Source organism: Egretta garzetta, unplaced genomic scaffold (genome assembly GCF_000687185.1).
Source record: "Egretta garzetta isolate BGI_Z169 unplaced genomic scaffold, ASM68718v1 scaffold265, whole genome shotgun sequence".
Taxonomy (NCBI): Eukaryota; Metazoa; Chordata; class Aves; order Pelecaniformes; family Ardeidae; genus Egretta; species Egretta garzetta.
The window spans coordinates 432,048-451,057 of NW_009259789.1; the positions used below are offsets into that span (position 1 = coordinate 432,048).

The 19,010-nt window shown below is 48.9% G+C and overlaps 1 protein-coding gene across 6 annotated transcripts in view; it reads right to left on the bottom strand.

The window, feature by feature from the left end:
- Window positions 1-12,097: 12,097 nt before the first annotated feature.
- SLC4A11 (solute carrier family 4 member 11) overlaps window positions 12,098-19,010 on the bottom strand; it is a 100,306-nt gene continuing 93,393 nt past the window's right edge. For all 6 annotated transcript variants that reach the window (XM_009639560.2, XM_035895052.1, XM_035895055.1 and 3 more), the window contains one exon: window positions 12,098-16,384. In XM_009639560.2, coding sequence (XP_009637855.1) covers window positions 16,321-16,384 — 64 coding nt within the window. In that variant the 3' untranslated portion in view covers window positions 12,098-16,320. The remainder of the gene's footprint in view (window positions 16,385-19,010) is intronic.

A 19,010-nucleotide genomic window follows, 5' to 3' on the forward strand; every position in this document is an offset into this window, starting at 1 on the left:
CCCCCCAGCCTCCACTCCCAACCCCATCTCTTGCTTCCCAAAGCTGCAGCTGGATCTCACGTGCTCAGCAAGAAGCCGCTTCCCAAGCCTGCTTGCAGACCCACAGTTTGCTGGAGGGTGCTTGGAGCAAGCTCATCTCCACTTTTAAAGGCGACGGCTGCCTGCTCATCTGCCTGCTTTTCCAGAAGGACAGAAACCGGCAGCCCATCTTAACTGCCCCCGTTATCATGTGCGACTGCCGAGCTGCGCTGCCGCTCTTGCGCTCCTCTCGTGCACCCGTACATTTAAATCCCCTGCCACGGCGTGCGTATTCCCGCATGTGGGTGCAGGAGGGCACGGGATAACACAAGCCACAGCCACAAACGTGTGCACACACATCACCGGCCGTGTCTCCCGCATGCGTTAACGCATGAACCTCAAAGCCGCGACCGTAAATCCACGCACGCGGCGTTTAATGGCAACGCACGACCGTGCATAGGCACAGGAGCACGGCGTGGGAATGCAGCTCGCCCTGGGAGCGGATCCATCACCTGCAACGCCCCCAGGGTACCACGGCACAGCCAGGGCATCCCTGCCTGTGCCTGGAGCATCACCGGCACACCCACACCCGGAGAGCAGCTCCCACCCCCGGGTGTTCACCTCTCTAAGTGTTTCCCAGCCATCAACAGGGAAACTTTAGGGCAGGGTTCACCCCCATGCAGGGCTCTACGCATCATGCACAACGTGCATCCTCTTCGTTTTGGTTCAAAGCCCCTTTTCCCCTTGAAGGGAGTTTTGTTTAAATCAAAGCAGGGTTGCAACATCACCCCCCTTTCCTCCCCTCCTCCCCCCCACCCCCCCATCCCTTTGCACCTTCCCCCAGGCTGGGGCGATGGGGGTCTCAGAATTACCTGTGCCGAGGGGGTGAGACATCCTCCAGGCGAGCCCCTGCGAGCGCCGGGCAGGCGAGAAAGCAAAGAGCCACCCCCGGAGCATCCTTCTCCCCTCCCCGCCTCGCCGGTCCCTCCTACCGCCCTCCCCTCGCCTCCCCCGGGCAGGGACCCAGATGCTCCCCGGCTCCTTCTGAGCCCAAGGGAGGAGCAAAGACCGGGGAGGGAAGGGGGGGAGGGTGTCAGGCTGGGTCCTGCACCCAGCCCAGCCCTGCAAAGGTGGGTGGGTGGGGGTGGGGGAGCATTCCAGGACCTCGAGGGAAAGGCTGGAAGTTGAGAAGATGCCTTTGAACGCGGTCCTGCAGTGCAGCGAAGCAGGAGGAGCAGCCTGAAACCCAGCAAGCAGGGTACAGAACAGGGGGACAGGGAAAGGGTGTTTCCAGAGCACCCTTCCCCATTATTTTTTTTCATTTTATTTTACAGAAGAGGTTTTTTTTCCCTGCTCCATGCATTTTTCCACCACCCCCACCCCCCTGCTTGCAGGAGGTCCCATATTCAGTCAGCCCTGCACTAAAGAGCAGCAAACACCCAGGGAGAGGCAGATCCCTAAAGACAAGCCTTTCCTTTATCCTAGTAAAATCAAAATAGAGAGAATAAACCAACTGAGATCCACATCCATCTCCCTCTCTGCCAAATGTTTCACGGGCGTTTTGGTGCGGGGATGCTTCAACCCGGGGCGTCAGGCAGCTGCTCCTCCATCCTCCCGGGACAAAAGCAGCAGAGCAGAGTCAGCTCCTGCGTTTGGTTGCTCCTCAAGGCCATTCCCCCGGGAGCTCAGCCCGTCTGCTGCCTCCTCGAGCCAGGGGAATGGACAGCGTGGGGCTTCTCCCCTTGCACAGGCCCCATCCTGCACCCCTGGGGGTGATGGGTGTCCAGCCAGGCAGGCGGCCTCAGAGCTGTTTGCTGGCTCGGAAAGGGTTTCCCAGCTCGGAAAAATGTTTCCTTCTGGCCTGCCCCCATGCTGGGTGCTTTGAGAGGGAGATGGGCACCTCTATCTTTCTTCACGGAAAGGGCTGTCAGGCTCTGGAATGGGCTGCCCAGGGAGGTGGTGGAGTCCCCATCCCTGGAGGTATTTAAAACAAGGATGGATGAGGTGCTGAGGGACAGGGTTTAGTGGTGGGATGGCAGGGGTAGGTTAAAGGTTGGACTTGATGATCTTAAAGGTTTCTTCCAAGCTAAACGATCCCTGGTGCCACCAGCTCCCTCGTCCACCCCAGGGCTGTGCAAACACCTGGGGACAGGGTAGAGGGACGATTACACAAAAAAATATCTTTAAATCTCTGAGCTGCAGAGCACCGCATTACCTCAGGTCAAAGCCAGCACCAACCCCCAGTGATTCTGGGGGCAGATGTTCCCTGCAAAAGTACATCTGGAAGGAAAGCTCTGGCGAGCTAAACCAGGGCTGTTAAGGCTGTACTTAACACTAGGGTTCCTCCTTCGCTGCTGAAGCATCGCAGCGTGCGTGGGAGGCTGGCTAAAATAGCTTCCTCGCCAGGGCAGGGTGTGCTGAAGCTCTGGATTTCTTGCTTTTTGCATTGCCTGTGGGGGTTTTTTTTGCAGCCCCTTTAGGAGCGATGAGAAGCCAAGGAGGGATGGGGCTGATACACAAACACAACCTGCAAAGCCCAGTCCCAGCCTGACCCAGAGAGCATGGGCTGCTTCAGTGGCCAGTCTGAATATTTAGTCCAATATGCAGTGGAAAAACACACCCTGTATTTCCAAAGAGAAAGGGGGATCTATAGAACTCCCCGCTGCAGGACCAAAGGATTCCGTAACCTCAAAATCCAAACAAATTCACCCAAAACCATCCCCTAAGGAGCAGCTGATACACGCCACGGCAGTCTATCGCCAGCGGGAAGGTTTGGGGAAACCCATCGGCGGGGGAGCCACAAACTCCTGCCCTGCTTCCCACCCCTGGGACCGGGGTTTGGCAGGGAGGATTTGGGGTGGGGGATGGGCAGGAGGGGTTCTTCCAGCTTCCCTGGAGGTTGCCTTTGGGAGAGCAGCGCAGCAAGCGGCTCCTGTGCATTAAGCAAGGGGAGACACGGAAGGATTTTTTTTTTTTCCTCGCAATGCACAGTGGGCAAGCTGATGTCCTGGTGGAGGAAGGAAGGAGAGAAGGTGCTTAGGAAGGTGATGAACTCCATGGTCCCTTTGCTCTGGCCAACCCCTTACCCTAATGCAGAGCCCCAGAATCCTGCGATAGCTTCAGGGAGCCGAATTAACCTCCCTCCCTCCCACCCCAGCACCATTTCTGTAGGACACAACCTATGTCTTCCCCCTCCTGAAACCCCTGCAGGTCTGGGGACTCCAGAGGAGGGTGTTCCACTCCCCTTTCTAGGGGGAACAAGATGCTCTGATAATTTGGGGAGCAGCAAAATCCCTGGAAAACCAAGGGCAGTGAGCCAGCGGCCACCTCATGGGACACACACTGAGAGGCTGGAGGGCACGTTCGTTCCATTGGCCAGTTTTGGGGAGGACAGAAGGGAAAATGCCATATTTTTATTTTTTTTTTTGTGAAGGAAGGCTGAAAAATAAGAATAATTCTTATTCTCCCTAAAACTCCTAGTGCAGCATTTCTCCAGCTGGAGGTCACAACGACCTTGTTAAGGCACTTTCTCCTGGGGCACACTGGGAAGCGCTAATTGCATTTAATGGCAATTAGGGGAGGAAATGGCCAGCACTCCTTAGCTTAGCTGCTAACCATAGCGTGTTCTCTTTGGCTGAGAAGAAAGCACAGATTTGGAGGAGCAGAGATGTGGCTGGAGCAAGATAGATGAACCCCAAAGAAAATTGACCTTGCACAATAAAGCTGAGAAGTTGAAGGCCCCGAAGAACCAAAGTTTTCCCCCTCCACCTTCAGGCAGACAAGAGATGAACAAAGTCCTCCCACTGCATCATGGAGGAAGAGCCCAGATACGTTCTTCCATCTTCATGTAAAAATTACCATTGAAGTGGCTATTTTATTAACTATTAATTGTTACTATTACTCCCTATTAACTCTAATGGCAAGGTAATAGGCACAGTTATCAACATGCAAATTCTGAGAAATCTCATTAACTCCAAGGACCTCAATCTCTCATTGTTTTCAGCACGAGCATCCCAAAGCAATCTTCCCTCTGTCACAAGTGTTGACATTTCTCCCTCCAAGCAGGCAAAGACTGCCCAGATGGATAAAAATTAATCACATGAGGTTATCAGCTTTCAAGGAGCATCGCTAAGGTCTGCTCTTGCCCCCAGAGAAGTTCCCAATCAACTGGGATGAGGTATCCAAACCCTCTTTGGTTTGGAAACAGAAGAGCTTAACCCATTTGCACAGCAGGGTAGCCAAATATTCATTCCAGGCTGGGTTGGACAGGGCTGTGAGCAACCTGATCTGGTTAAAGGTGTCCCTGCTCCCTGCAGGGGGGTTGGGCTGGGTGACCTCTAAGGATCTCTTCCAACCCAAAACATTCTAGGATTCTATGAAATAGCCTGAACATGTGCAGATACCGTGATGCTTCTCTAGTGGCTGTGGTCAGGAACAATGATGCCTGAGGCATTTCAAGGACCCCAAATGCTCAGGGCATCACCTCCTCTCCACAAACACATGTTCTGCTTTCCCTCCAAGGCTTCCCGCCCCCAAAGACAGCCCCATGTCCTCCTGGTGAGTACTGAAGCCCAGCTTCCTGGAGGTGTTCACCCAGCAAACACTATCTCAGCGTGGAGGGAACATGGTACCCAAGAGACGGTTGGGTCTTCCAGCCATGGACCCTTCGCGCCCAGCTCCTCAGTGCCTGCTGGAACAGGGCTGGAAGGGGTCTGTGGCAAATGAACTGGAGCTTGGGGGGGGGTGGGGGAGAAATGAGACACTCAAAAGGCCCAAGAAAGCAGCAAAGCTCTGCATTTAAACCTGCAAACCACACAGGTCCTTTAAAAACCAACCCACAGTTTTAAAGAGGACAAAAGGCGTTCAGAGTCCCTGAGTAAGACACGATAGCACTGAAGTGGAACAGTTTTGGTTGGACCAGGACAAGATCTCCTCCATATCCCTATTCCAAGGCACGAAGCCCCCAGCCCATGCTTCCCTGCATCCTCCTGTCTCTTTGGTTTCCCTCTGTGCCACCGCAGCAATATAGGGAATTGCTTCCTTGCAGAAATCCATCCTCTGGGAAGGAGGCAAATAGCAGGGGCACAGAGAGGGGATGCTGCTCAAAGTGCCCTGTGGGGACCAGGGGACTGGTCCCATAGCGGTGACAGTGGTGGCCAAAGGATTTCAGCAGGGGGATCCAACCAGTGAAAGGGTTTTCTGCCTAAAATCCTTTTTCCATAAAGGGAAAAGCCAATGGAGGATTGATAAATTCATGATCTACCTGCGATTTCAAACTCTCAGAGTTGGGCCTTCAGTTTGTTTTTTCTTACTGGATCTCCCCAAAACAGGAAGAAAAAAAAAATTTCATTTATTTCTAAAGGAACCCCATGCATTTTGCTGTTTGAGCAGGTGGGGAGCAGCTGGGAACCTAGTAGGAAAACTCCCTCCGAAGGAGACATCCAAATAGCTCATCCCAAAAAGTTGCCTTTGCTGGAGAGAAGCAGGTATTAATGCGGTGGGACACAGCCACGCTCCCTCTGCTGGAGTCTGCACAGACAGCAAGCAGCTTTTCGTGTTTAAATCGCCCACGCTTCTCAGTTTTGGTTATCTGGGGGGGTGTCTCAATTATCTCTGTGCCCCATGGCAGCGGAAGCCAGGACAAGCCATGTGCTGGCAGCTTCAGTGCCTTGTCCTGATGCCCTGCAAAAGGTGGGGGGAGAAATCACCTTGGGTGAGGATGGGGATGAGCTGGAGGAACATTTCCCACAGGGTGCGGATGAGGTGGAGCGAGAAGAGCCCCTGACAGCAAACTTTTGGCCTGCAGACCCTCCTGTCCACCCTGAAGCTGCCCACAGTGGGTGCTAAAGGGATTTTCAGGCTGATGAAGCTAGCAGAGAAAAAAAAATGAAAAAGCCTGGAATAAGAGAGGAAAGGGTGAAAAATGAATGATTTAGCTGAAGTTTCCACCACAAACCCTGCTGCCCTAGCTCGCAGCTGTAGTCACCCATTTGCCAGGCTTTTATTAGCGAGTCGGTACCATTAGCACTCATTATTTATTCAAAGGGATGGACATGCAGCATTTCCACCTACTGCTCTCCCGTCCACCACATCCAAGGGTTTGAGCAGAGTCTGACTTTCAGCACGTGCAGCAAGGTAGGTGTTGATTTAGTTTTTGGGGCTCAGACAAAGGGTCATGCAGCGCCAAACTGGCCCCCTTGACGCGTGGTGCTGGTGTTACACCCCCAGACCACCTGAATTCAAGAGGGAGAGAAGTGGATGATGGAGAGCAAGCACTCCTGGCCAAACCTTTCTAAAACCCAGCGGGATACAGCCCTCTGGAGAGCAGCAGGAAGAGGGAAGGTTGCTTCAGGACATCATGGAAAACCAGAGCTGCAAACAAGAGCTGCGCCTACAGAGAGGTTTCTCTGTGCACTTAGAGCAAAGCACCGAAGAAAAAACCCTGGTGGAGGCTTCACCAGTCTATGGCATCGGGCACAAGTGCTGAATGAAGGGCAGATGCTTTCTGGGCCGGATTTGGGGCTGGCTAAGCTTGCATCAAGCTATGCACCCATCAGCTCTCCATTTGGAGTCCAGTGCTCTTCACGCTCGCTGCCAATGTGACCGGAGAGCATCACGGACATGGGCTGAGGCCCTTTGGAATCTTCAGGTGGGGTGGGGTGTTGGAGAAAGTATTGCAGGTTTGGAAACGAAACCTCTCCTTGTCTTCTTTTATCTGTCCCCTAGATGGCACCTGCTCTCAGCAGATTAAATCCCTGACAAAAACCAGCAGGTTTTTGGTACCTGGGAAGGCTCAGGGCTGCAAACTGCTTGCCAGAGAACAAGCAAACAAAAAACCCCACCCAAAGCACTAAAGAAAAAAGCTGCAATCAATGGCTCTTTTAGCTCTTGCAGCAGGAACTTGAGATAGCTGAGCCCTTGCTGGTTGCAACAGTTCTGCTGCTTTCCCTTCTGGTCCATCCCTGGGTCCCCAGTCCCCCCAAAATGCAGTGGGCAGGGACTAACGGGTCCATTCCCACCAGCTTTGCTGTAGTGAGAGACCCCATCAGACCTAGATCGTTCTGGGAAGATATTTCAGTCTGTTACAGGGCTGGGAAGCGCAGGGAGGAATTTGCCAACTCCTTTTTCAATTTAAATCAAAGCAGGACATTGAGAAGGGAAATGTATTGACAAACTCCTTGTGTCTGTTCGAGGAAAGCCCAGATGCAGCCACCCTAATTAATCCCTTTCTCCACGCCCTCCATAAAAAGGCACAGTACAGGGCAGAACTGCAGATCGCATCCCAGGGCCTGGCTCCTCTTTGAACACTTTATCCACGGAATTCTTGGCCAATGGATATTTAAACTCCTCCTGCAAAGCTCCTGGCAGTGCATTGCATGTGCATCCTGGTGGGGAAGGATGGACACGATGGGGAGAAACACATCCCCATCCAACCCTTTCCTTCCCAAGCCCAGATCTGCACCAGACACAGCCGACATCTAAACCTACTGCTTTTAGAGATCTGCTTCGAAGGGGGATGCACCTCGCAGGGTTACAGCCTTGCCAGGCTGCTCATCAGCCCAAACCCCATGCAGTGACAGCCAGAAGATGACAAACGGGGCCTGCTCACCCCCACTCTGCTCCTCAGCACCCATCCCCAGGGGCTCGCTGCATCCCCGTGCATTTAAGGTCCTGGTGTAGCACCCAGCCCTTCACCACTCCTCCCTTCAGCCCAGAAGGGCTTCTCCTCCCTGGCTTTCCAAGGCTACTCCTGGGCACCAAGCATGGACCTGGGGGGCTGTTCTGGGAGGAGACGCTCATGGGCCAGAGAAAGCCAGCGGCCATGGAAAGCTCAGGGGCCCAGGTGACCCCCAGCTCCCAGGAGGTGTGTTTTGATGAACACACAACCACTTCTTACCAATTCTTTGGTCCCGTTCTTGGCACCTCCAGCCTGTCCGGGAGGGAGCAGCCTTGGCTAGGAACACACTCTTGCTCTCCAGTCATCTTGGCAAGAGGATGCCCAGGTCTTCAGGACAACCACCCCACGCATGCGGTCCTTCACCACAGACCAAGACCTCAAAAGGGAAAGACATGTGCCACATGCCCCACTCCCCTCCCACCCCAAGCTGCTTCTTGCTGCCAAAGCCTTTGTTCTTGCATCAGTCTGAGGATCTCCGTCTCCTTTTGGATGTCCCTTCTTAGAGCAATCCACCTTCCCGCAGGCAACGCAGAGCTGTGAAAGGGCTCAGGAGCCTCCCCACACCCAGCTCCCCCCTAACCTTTCTGCAGAAGAGGATGGCACAAGACTGGTGCAGCAAACAGCCCGAGTGGCTGCTTCACCACCCTGGGGACCGTCCCATCCCAAAGGTCCCCAGGCAGCTTTTGCAGAGCAGCTCAGGTCTCAAAAATGTGAGACTGCTCACGTATTCCACGGCCCTCTGAAGTTACCACCACACGGACCATTCCCCCCTTTTCCTGACAGCCTGTTCACACAGGTATGCATATGCACACATATATATTTTTAAAAGGGTCACGAACATCACTTCTAGGGCAGCTCATGCCAGTCCTACCCTTACCTCAACTTCAGCTTGCGGTCCCATGCAAAAAGCCCCTCTTTCTGCAAAGTAAGCTCAAGGACCCTGACGAGCTAGAGGGAGCTGGAGGGCAACTGTGCAAGCCTGGATCCCGCAGGAGGTAACTGGTGAATTTACTCCCTGGAGAAGCGGATCGTTCTCAGGCTCCCACGCAACACAAAATTCACTAGATTTTTGGCTCATCTCAGGTTTGGATGATGCCAAGGAAGTCAGAACCACAAGGGCAATGCCAGCCAGGTCCAGATGCTCTCAGTGCACCGTAGCAGGTAAAAGGTGTGGTTATTTCTTACACTTTCCCATTAAAGCCTGAAATAATCCCATTTTTGGCTCCCCAGACTCCCACAGGTAAGATAACCACACGTCCTTACGTTCACCGTTGAGATGCTCAAATGCTACAGAAGTGTTGGGCTTTACAGAAGCGTCTCAGCTATAGGGACATCCCCACCAGTCACCAGAGAAATACACACATCAGCACTGGGAGAGACGTCCAAACAACGTTGGGAGCTTAAGGTTAAAATAAGGACACTGACTAGGCACAAAGTAGAAATCTATAAACAGTATATTTCTTTTTATTTTGTTTTTAAATACAGAGTTTCCTTATACAATAAAGGAATTCCCTCTCCCTCCCCTCCCCGCCGCCCCAAGCAACTCTTATCAAAAGGAATCATTCACTGTAAAATCAACACTAGATAGAGGCATGCGCTGTAAGAGCATATTTAGGAAGTGCAATATCTATAGGCCATATCTCCCTAAATAGGAACATGTGCTTTCCCTCACTTAAAATAGTTCCCCAGCAATCCGTGACAGAAACCTCCTGGGCACCAAACACGGAAACATTTAACCCGTTACACACCATGGGACGCACCTTGGAAAGTAAACCCACCCGCGGGTCTCTCCCAGCAGGCTCCAGCCCGCCCCGGCCAAGCGGCTCCGCCGGCATTTGCCTGCACGGAAACAGGAGGCAGGATTGGAGATGAGCTGGTTCTGCCTCAGGAAGGTTTCTCCTCTTAAATCACCTCCTCAGAGCTCACCCTGCATATACACCCCCTCCGAGGAACGGAGGAGGGGAAACGAGGGAGTATTTAAGATACAGACCGACCAAGGGGAAGGGGGTTTGGTTTGCACTAAGGTTCAGGAGCACGTGCTTTGGAGAAGTAAAGGTGGGGGGTGTTTTTTGTCTTTACTAAGACAATTCCTCTTTTTGGGGTAACATCTGTGTGGGAACAAGGTACGACTTCACACCAATAAAGAGGAGAGGGAGAACAGAGGGGCTAAACGCTTCTGAAGTAACAGAGCAGTAAGCCACCTTACTTATTAAATCAGAGCAGCTCCGTCGAATGCGCGAGGCCAAAATCCTCACAAAGGGTCAACAGCGCAGGAAGCTTCTCGCTTCCCAGCAGCTGCCGTGCTTTCTCCCATGGGAACAGATCCACTCGGACCTGCTGGGCACTTCAGATCACAGCCCAGCACCTGCTGGGGATGGACACATCCAACGCATATCCCAGCGGTCACAGCTTCCAGACACTTAGAACCAGGGCCCTAATTACACTTTGGCATCAGAAGTCTGAGAGATGGGAGGGAGCTGCTAACACCTGGGCAGGCAAAGGAAGCTCTGCAATAAAGATGTGAACCATTTAAAAGCCTATTTATGCAGGCTGGGACTCTGCTGGGGATGCAGCTTGAAGTCAGTGGCACTGATCCCAAATCCGAGAAGTTCAGAAATACGTGATGCTATAAGATATGTGCTTTAAACAATAGAGAGGTGGCCAACACAGCTGCCAAGGTAAGCCGTTCATGGGGAGGAGGGAACACTGCATGAGCTCAGTCATGTCACCCAGACATGACACCAACCACCTCCTGAAAAGAGATCACCCGCAGAACTGGAGATGCCATCTCTCACAGCACCAAGGGCTGCATCTTCTGCTCCAGCCACATCTGGCAGAGACCAGCATGTCCACATTACCCTGCCATCGCTCATGCGGACGCTTGCAGAAAACCATCCAAGCCATCCAACCCACCTAAAACCCACCTAAATTCGATGCCTGGAAGAAGCACGCCGAGACACCAATTCTTGCTGATAGGCAGGGTGAGAACCTATCTCAGCCCTTCAGCAAGCCTCCCAGGCACCGAAACCAATACTCCAGCTGTTGCATCTGATACACTGATTTTCTGCAAACCCCCGACCACATAACAAATACTGTTCTGCCAGAGAGCTTTCTTTGCATGCTAACAGCAAAAAGCCAGCATAGCTCAGGTCAAGAGGGAGAGCATTTAATTGCAAACTGTTTTTTTTCCAACTCTTTGCCATCTTGTTCACCTTTGGGACTCCCACCTGCAGCTAAATGAGGAACATCGGTAGCTTTTGCAGCAGCAAGTATTTGTCACACAGATGCCCAACCGAGAAGCCACATGCATCCCCTCTTCTGCTTCAAGAGCAGACTTCAGCTCTCCAAGTAAGCAGCAATTTGCAACAGAGATGCAGATGGAGAGCAGAAGGCAGCATCTCCCCCAGGACAAGCTCTTAATATTTAATGCGGCACCAGAGCAGTATAAGTGATCCAAGCTCATGCAGAGTTTTCTACAAGGGAAAGACAGAGGCAGCCAAGGATTGCCTTAGCTTGAAAGGCAAACACACACAAGCTGAAGAGGGAAGTGCTAAAGCGCGTACTCTGGCAGCTCCCTCGTCTGTCTGCTCTGTACACAATATTGATGACTTGTTCTTTGCAACCAAATCTGCAGCCAGGAGTGCAATGGACAGGGTTTGGTACTTAAATGCTTTAATTAGATATGAAAACAATTAGAGAATACTGATCTCTTCTAACATCCACAGGCCTCAGCACAGGTAGGAGATGGGGCAAACCCATCCTGTTACGTCTAAGTTGTTTTGGAAGCTTGACAGATGAAAGGAGGACAGCCCAACTGGAACACTGCACCATAAAGTAATCGTCTGAAGAGATGCAGGAGATGGCACAACTGTAGGACAATTATGAATCCTTCATAATTGCCTATTACAGCAAAGCAAGTCCCAAGGGAGCAGCCACTGCCATGCTGCTGCTCAGACACAGGCTCTAGTTCTCCGGAGAAAAACACCCAACTCAGCACTTTGGCAGCATTTCCACCATGGGGATGCCAGACTCAGCTTCCAGAGAAGGGCTGGGGAAGATGAGAGCTGGGCCAGGAGATGACAGTGCAAGTGGCTTGCACTGAAGTTTTGGGGGGATGGACACAAGAGATGAGCTCGAGCCAGACCTGGTTCTGCCCGTTTACCCTCCAGATAGGCAGAACCACTACAAAGGGCAGATACAGAACACAATGAACAAGAAAAGCTCACTTAAGGAGTAACACAAACGTGTCAACAGGTAGGGTAGATAAGTGCTTAGTAGGACATGGACTGGAAAATGGTAGGTGCTTTTGGTGACATGGCATGTCTCAGGCCCTTTTGCATTGCTGAGAACTCCACAAAAAGACCCCAAACTCCTTCCCTCCCACCCCTAAGTGTTCTCCAGCTTTATCCAGCTTTGGCCAACTTCACGTTTCTTCAAAGAGTGTCCACAGAACACAGTTCAGCAGCAGTTTCTAAAGCAGCCACATAGGATGTGCAGAAGTTTACAGTTTCAGTCTTTTGGTACAGCTGGGTATACAGACCTTTGGGGGAGAATTGTTTGACCTAGAGCATATGGAAACATGGCCGCCTACCATATTCGTTTTCAGAGCATCCCCGTTCACACAGGTCATCAGGCAGCGTGTGCGTCGCGTCCCACAGTTGCTGGGCTCATCTCGAAGCATTTCACCAGATGGCAGCTCTGAAGCAAGCCAGTTGAATTCATTTACTCCATCCCCATCCTTTCGCAGCAACGCACTGATGCACATCCAAGGGGAACTTAATATTTATTAATAGCTTCGAATGTTGACGCCAGAGAATGTGGGGATTGTTGCTAGTGAAGTTGTCAGGTTTGCTTCCTAAGCAATCTAGAAAGTGCTACACCGCCTATTCAGCAGTCCATGCTTTCGCCATCTTTCCTTAATTTACATGGAGAAACACATCTATTTCCATACGTAGCGTGCCAACAGTATTTTTGAAAGCAACAAAATAAGTCTCAGACCAACAAAACTATTCAGGTATAAATCCAATTTTAATTGTCAGGCTAACTTCTAGCTCCTACATTCAATGCAAGGACCAAAACCTCCAAGCCTGAGAGTAGAAGTTTCCCAGTTTCTGATCATTTTGGCAGCTGTCAAAAGGTTAACTTCCAAAATCCACTCGTTTCGGAAGCTTTTTGCTACCTTGCGGTTCCAGGTGAACATCATGGACTATCTTAATAGCTATCAACATCTTTCAAACCCAGTTCTTTGGCAACAGTTATACATAGCATTGTGCGTATATAAAGAGCTTATAATAAAACTTCTTTTACATTCCGATTGTCTTAACCTTCACAGAAGTATTAAAGTGCTCAATGAACTCTGAACAAACTCTCTTTCTCTAGTTAGCCTACCCCCTGGAAACGCCTGCACTTAAGTCAGCAAAACCAGAAGCAAACAAGAAGAGAAAAGGTAATTGTATGAAAAAAAATCCTCTGCAGGATCATTACAACCCCTTGTGAACCAAGAGGCCTCGAGTCTCACATCTGCCCGCTACCCAATATATTGAGACATGGGTCCAAATGTTCAACCAGTCTAAGCCAGCACAACTTCTTTTCCCTGAGTTGTGCTGATTTCCCATCAGTTGATTCTTTGGCCCCTGACTTCTGCAGAAAAAAACCCTTGCAAAACAGAATCCTGTTGATACTACAAAGAAAATATGAACACTGAAGTCTTATTGGTAAAGTGACAGCACTAAGAGAGATAAACAAGAGTTATGAAGGATATTTAAGCCCCTTCCTCCCCAGCTACCTGGATTTTAGGTGACCTCCGTTAGAAACATATGACATTATCTGAAACTGATCCTTTTGAAGAGGCTTTAAATGGGGACATTCTTGGTCCTTCTAAGCAGGGGGATGGAGGGTACATCTCAAAACTACTTCCTCTGGCAGGACCTCCATGCCAGTTCACCCCACCATGCTCTCCTCTGGAGGTAGTCTCACCCAGGGCCTCTGCTCTTCCTCAAAGAGGACCAGAGCCACATTCCCTTGGGCATGCCCTCTCCTTCCTCTGGCCACCACATCCACAAGATGATTTAAACCAGCCCACAGGGTGACTTCTTCCTGCCAAGGACAGAGACACCAGAAACACAACCCCAGGACACGTGCATTTAACAGCTTACCCAACCACAGCATGATGCTTTTCATTCTACCTTTGGTTAAATCTTTTGACACCCGTGAGAAAAGCACGTTATTTAAGCATCATCAGGCCTTTGCACTCCTTGTCTTAAAACAGGTCCTGAACTGTTTGCTGTCACCTGCTCTTTTTCTGTTGACTGAAGATCAGTCATCCTTTTGCCACCTCTGCCTTTGCACCGCCCCAAAATCCTGTTTGCTGACTGCCCCGTTTCTGCATGTAGACCTTGGTAACAGCTGTTCATGATCTCAGCGTAGAAGTGACTCAAAAGCTAGGAAATATTGATGAAGGTGATCAGAAACCACACACATGTTTATACCTGCTGTCACGCCATCACTCAGATATGGCATGAGTTACCCCAAGGCTGACTGAGAGCCAAAACTGCTTCGATGTACTGGGGTGGCCATCCTGACCCTGAGACTTCTCTGCAGTCCCACAAGGGTTGGTTGTTGCAACACGAAGGTCAGTGCTTTCAAGATCACACGACACTGCTTTGCTTGCTAAGCTGAGGGCTTTCCCCTGCGATTGCTCTGGGAGATATTAGCCATGGCCACGTTCTTGGGAACACTTACTGCTCTCCTCCATCAGGTATCAATGGCAAAAATCAAGGGTTTCATAAGAAAATAAAAATTTAGATTTTTCATACAAGTTTTAAAGCCGTAGTCAGCTACATTAAGATGAAATACCATCTGATATTTAGTGCAAATACACCAAATCTGAAGTGGCTTGAGTCTGGCTTAGTTTCAGCATAGGAGCTTTTTACCCGATGCCTTCCTCCCTCATTACAGAGTTGGTCTTCCTCATCATGCAGAGGAACACCCAATTGGTAGGGCGTGTGCTGATAAAAACTCTGCACCATTTACTGGGCAAGCAATCTGCAAGAAACACTTCTCTGTGCTAATAATGTATTTGCATTTCATTTTATATTACCCTTCTTCCCTTATTTCTGCTGTTTTGAAAGGTCATGATCTTCAGAGGTCCACATTTTTCTTAACATTTTACCTGTGATCTGTAGTGTGCAGCAAAAGGCAAGCACTGAACTAAAGGGCAGCTTGTTTCACAGTACTCCAAATAATAAAACTGACCATAGTACAAGCAAAATTAAATAAACTGAAATATAAAAAGACAGCAGAAGTTAGATTCATCCAGAAATATAATATAATGTCTGGGAGTGGGGAAAACTGGAGATTAGCTACAAAACAGAAACAATGAAATGACCACAAATATCAATTAGGCGAAAGAGAAAAACCTTTCGCTGCATGCTGTACATTAAAATTAAATGCAAAATTCACATGTCAGAGCCTCGAGACAGAATGATGAAGTTCTCAAGCCATGGGAAGAAGAAAGCAAAGGAACATCTTGAATAAAGCAACACATGAACAAAACCAGTAACTGAGCAGCTTCAAAAGAAAAAAAAAAGAGTGAGGATGTCTCAAATGAGAAAAAGCAGCACTGAAGCAGAGAACAAGTATATGGTCAAGACATCACGGGTAACACCGCACAAAACACTTGATATTTTGAAAGAATCGGGCCTATTTGTATATCTATGCAAAATATATATACACAAATCCATATGTATATATGTACACATAGGCACTACTGTACATATGTATATGCAATCATGAACACAACTGCCCTTCAACAAGTTTCAGCATCCAACTCCGGGTGCAAGCAAGAACATTGCAGTTGTGCAAAACGACATTTCTGTGTTTGATTACCAAGAAACAATGGCAGAAAGATCCAAAATAATTCCCAAATAGCTTAGACCCAGATGCGGTTTCATCAACATCACCATGCAAGCCCAACCTCTGAACATTTCCAGCTCATTTGTAGGAATTAAATATTCATCCAAAGCCATGGATTGTATCAGTACAAATTACATCTGTTTCCAACCTGGCTAATCTGAAGAGATGGACAGACATCTCTCCTGAAATCAGTGGTTTAGCATGAGGCCATCCCACCCAGAATACCAATTTGGGATACCGGATGCACAGGAAATTGAGTTCAAAGGCCAGGCCAGGACTTTCATTCTGTAAAAGAAGGGCCATTTGCTGTCCTGATAGTGTTTTGGAAGAAAGGGACACGGTGCATAAAAATGAGATTCCCCCCACCCCTCAAACAAGGAAACACGTGACAACTCTGAGAACGCATGCTCCAACCGTATGGACATGCTGATCTTTGGGGTTTCCAGTTTTGGATGTGGAAAGTAGCATTTCCATAAAGCTTGCTTGCCTTACAGCTCCAAAGAGCATTGGCCTCCCAAGTCCAAGGCTGTTTTGGTCTGACACTTTAACGCTCAATCAGTCTTTGATATGTGTGCATTACCAACGCCATATTAGAGCAGAAAGAAAGTGGTGAAAGAAAGAACTGCAGATAGATTGTTCTACGCCTCGACAAAGCTGCCTTTCAACTCCCAAAGAGCTGTCCTCATTGCTCCGTGTGTGGAGGACCGCGTTTAATGCTCTGCATCCATAGCATCCAAGTACTTGGCTTCGATGATCCTAGGGAGCAGGTTATACCTAAGATTGAACCAGAAATAGCATTAGTGCCTGTTTGTCATTATGTAACATTTTGTTTGTCTGTCCTGAGACTCTCAGTTGAGTTTGTCCATGGCCGTGCATACAACGGATTCACCCAGCTGAAGGGGAGATGAAGCAGGCAAAAGTAAAAACAACCAATCCTGCAAGCAAATGCAGCATTTATAGGAGTAACAGTGCAGAGCTCCTCCTAGAAGAAGCCTCCTCATTTCAGTTGAAGATCATCCCCACCCTCAAGCAGAAAAATCTCTTTCCTAGAGCACTCTGCCACCAAAGTCTTAAAGGTGCCAAAACCGTACCGTCTCACCTGACCCACCACCATGCTGCTGGTTTGTGCTGGTGAGGCAGGCAATGGCTTCCTGCTGCCTCCAGTTTGCTAGTGGATGTGTTGCTTTGCCAAGAATCACCATTTACTTCTCATTTCTACTTTCTTCACCACCTTCCCTACAGTTTCCCAACACACAAACCCCACCTGATGCAGCCTTACACTCATTACAACACTATCAACACCAGGCACCAAGAGCTCACAGGAGAAAACCTCCTCTAAATTTACAGGGCTGGCTCAAAGTCCTGAATACAGGGGTTATTTGTCTTGCGCTTCCCTCAGTTCTCCAAGTACCCCAGCTCACTCCTTTTAGAACTGCCACAAAGAAGTTTTAACAGACAACCCAGAAGCTTTGGTCTTTAGAGAAGCACTAAGTCTATCAAGCAAGGCTTGAGACCATGGCAAGAGGCTAAGGGCTGTGACATTAATTCCTCCGGCTGCTGGTAGACTCCATCCCTATGTGGTGTCTGGATTCTCCATCGGCTCATGGAGACAGTCATTCCCTTACTTTTGGGGTTTGATTTTTTTTATTTGTTTGCAAGAACATCCTCGTGAATGAACCTATTTGGGTGAGAAAGGCAAGGCACTGTAACAATAAGGCATGAAGTTGCTCTTATTAAATCCTACCACATATTTAGTTTGATACTTTGCTTAACAAGGAAGCTGTTCTTCAGTTGTTACAATAAGGCACAAAGCACTAGAAAGCCAGTTTAAGACTTGGAAAGGCCTTTTCAATAGCTATGCAAGAGATGCCAAATAGCAGTTACTACTGAGAAGTACCAGGACCTGCTTAAATAGACCTATCACGACACAAAATGCTTGAGAGCTGTGGGAGCATGGATAAGCATCACAGAGAATGTGGAAAGAAGATTCTTCCTCTCTGAGCAACCTTGACCTCAGTACTCCTCAGAGGGAGGATTAGAGCGTAACCAAAAGCAAGTCATCCCAGTGCTTTGAATCAAAGCCAGGAACTGGGGATACCCAAAAAGATCACATTTTCTCCCAACAGGCTGTTCTCCACCGCAATAATGAGAAGCCATTGAAATCATTATCTTTCACAGTAACACTATACCAGTGGAGAAAGAAGGTCCCTCCCCACTGAGTGCAAATCATGCATCTAATGCTGTTGGATAGATGAAAATGTGGCTTTAAGACAGACAAGCAACATGGCTGGTTTTCTGGATGGGACACTGAGCCATGACTCACTCGTTTGGGTTTGATTCTTGACTTTGACCCCTGGCTACTCTCCCATCTCCTCTTCCTCCCTTCACTTCTTAAAAAGAAAAAAAGAGAAGAGATATTTCATTTCTTCTACTCTGTCTCATCTATTTAGAGTGCCAAATACTCGTGAAAAATCATTGTTAAGTACAGAGCTCATGCACCACAGTGCTGCCTTCTCGGCTGGAGCCCACAGAAACTACATGAAGTCAAAAGAACTCAGAGAAAGGAAAGCCAAGGGCAAATTTCTGTATTGTGCCAGGTAGCACCATGTTCTCCTTAGCAGCAGGGCTGATTATCCTGCTACTAGAAAAAGTTTCTCTGGAAAGAGAAACAAGTTAGCAACAGAGCTGATATAAGATGACAGTACCTTATTTACTCAAAAGAAGATCTATTTGCACTACTAAATTATCTAGCTCTTATTACAAAATCAGATTCTTTGACACAGCACTCTCTCCACACTAGTTTAGCTTATTACGCTATGTCCAAAACTTTAATGTTTGGCAAAGAGCGACCCACGTTTTCTTTTCTGTACTGAGCTGCTCTGTGCAGAGACTTGGAACTCCCACAGGAGTCAATCATCCAGCACTACACAGGGTTGAAGTATTCACTGGCCACTTAACAAGTCATCCAAAGTCACACCTAAGTGAAGGGTGGGTGAGAGACTCCTACCATAAGAACAGTAATTTCAGTGTTTTCCAAGGTTTTGTCTTTAAAAATCCAGCCCCATAGTAGTTTTGACATTTGCTTTTGTTTTAGAAAGAACTGGACCCATCTTTATCACCCAAGGAAAACATCGCAATAACTGCCTTGGCAGGTTATCACATTGGTAGCCTTGAACTTTGAAATCAGACAGAAAAAATCTCTGAGACTGCAAGGTTAAAGACAACCAGATATCACTGGATGCCATGCTGGCCTAAAAATAATCAAGTGGACTGGAAACAGATCTGTTCCTTCCGAGATCTTATTATGGCTTCTCATTATATCCAATGGATGGAGAGCATGAATGATTTAACTGGAGAACGATGGGCAGTCACTGATAATGAACATTAAGGAAGAAATTAG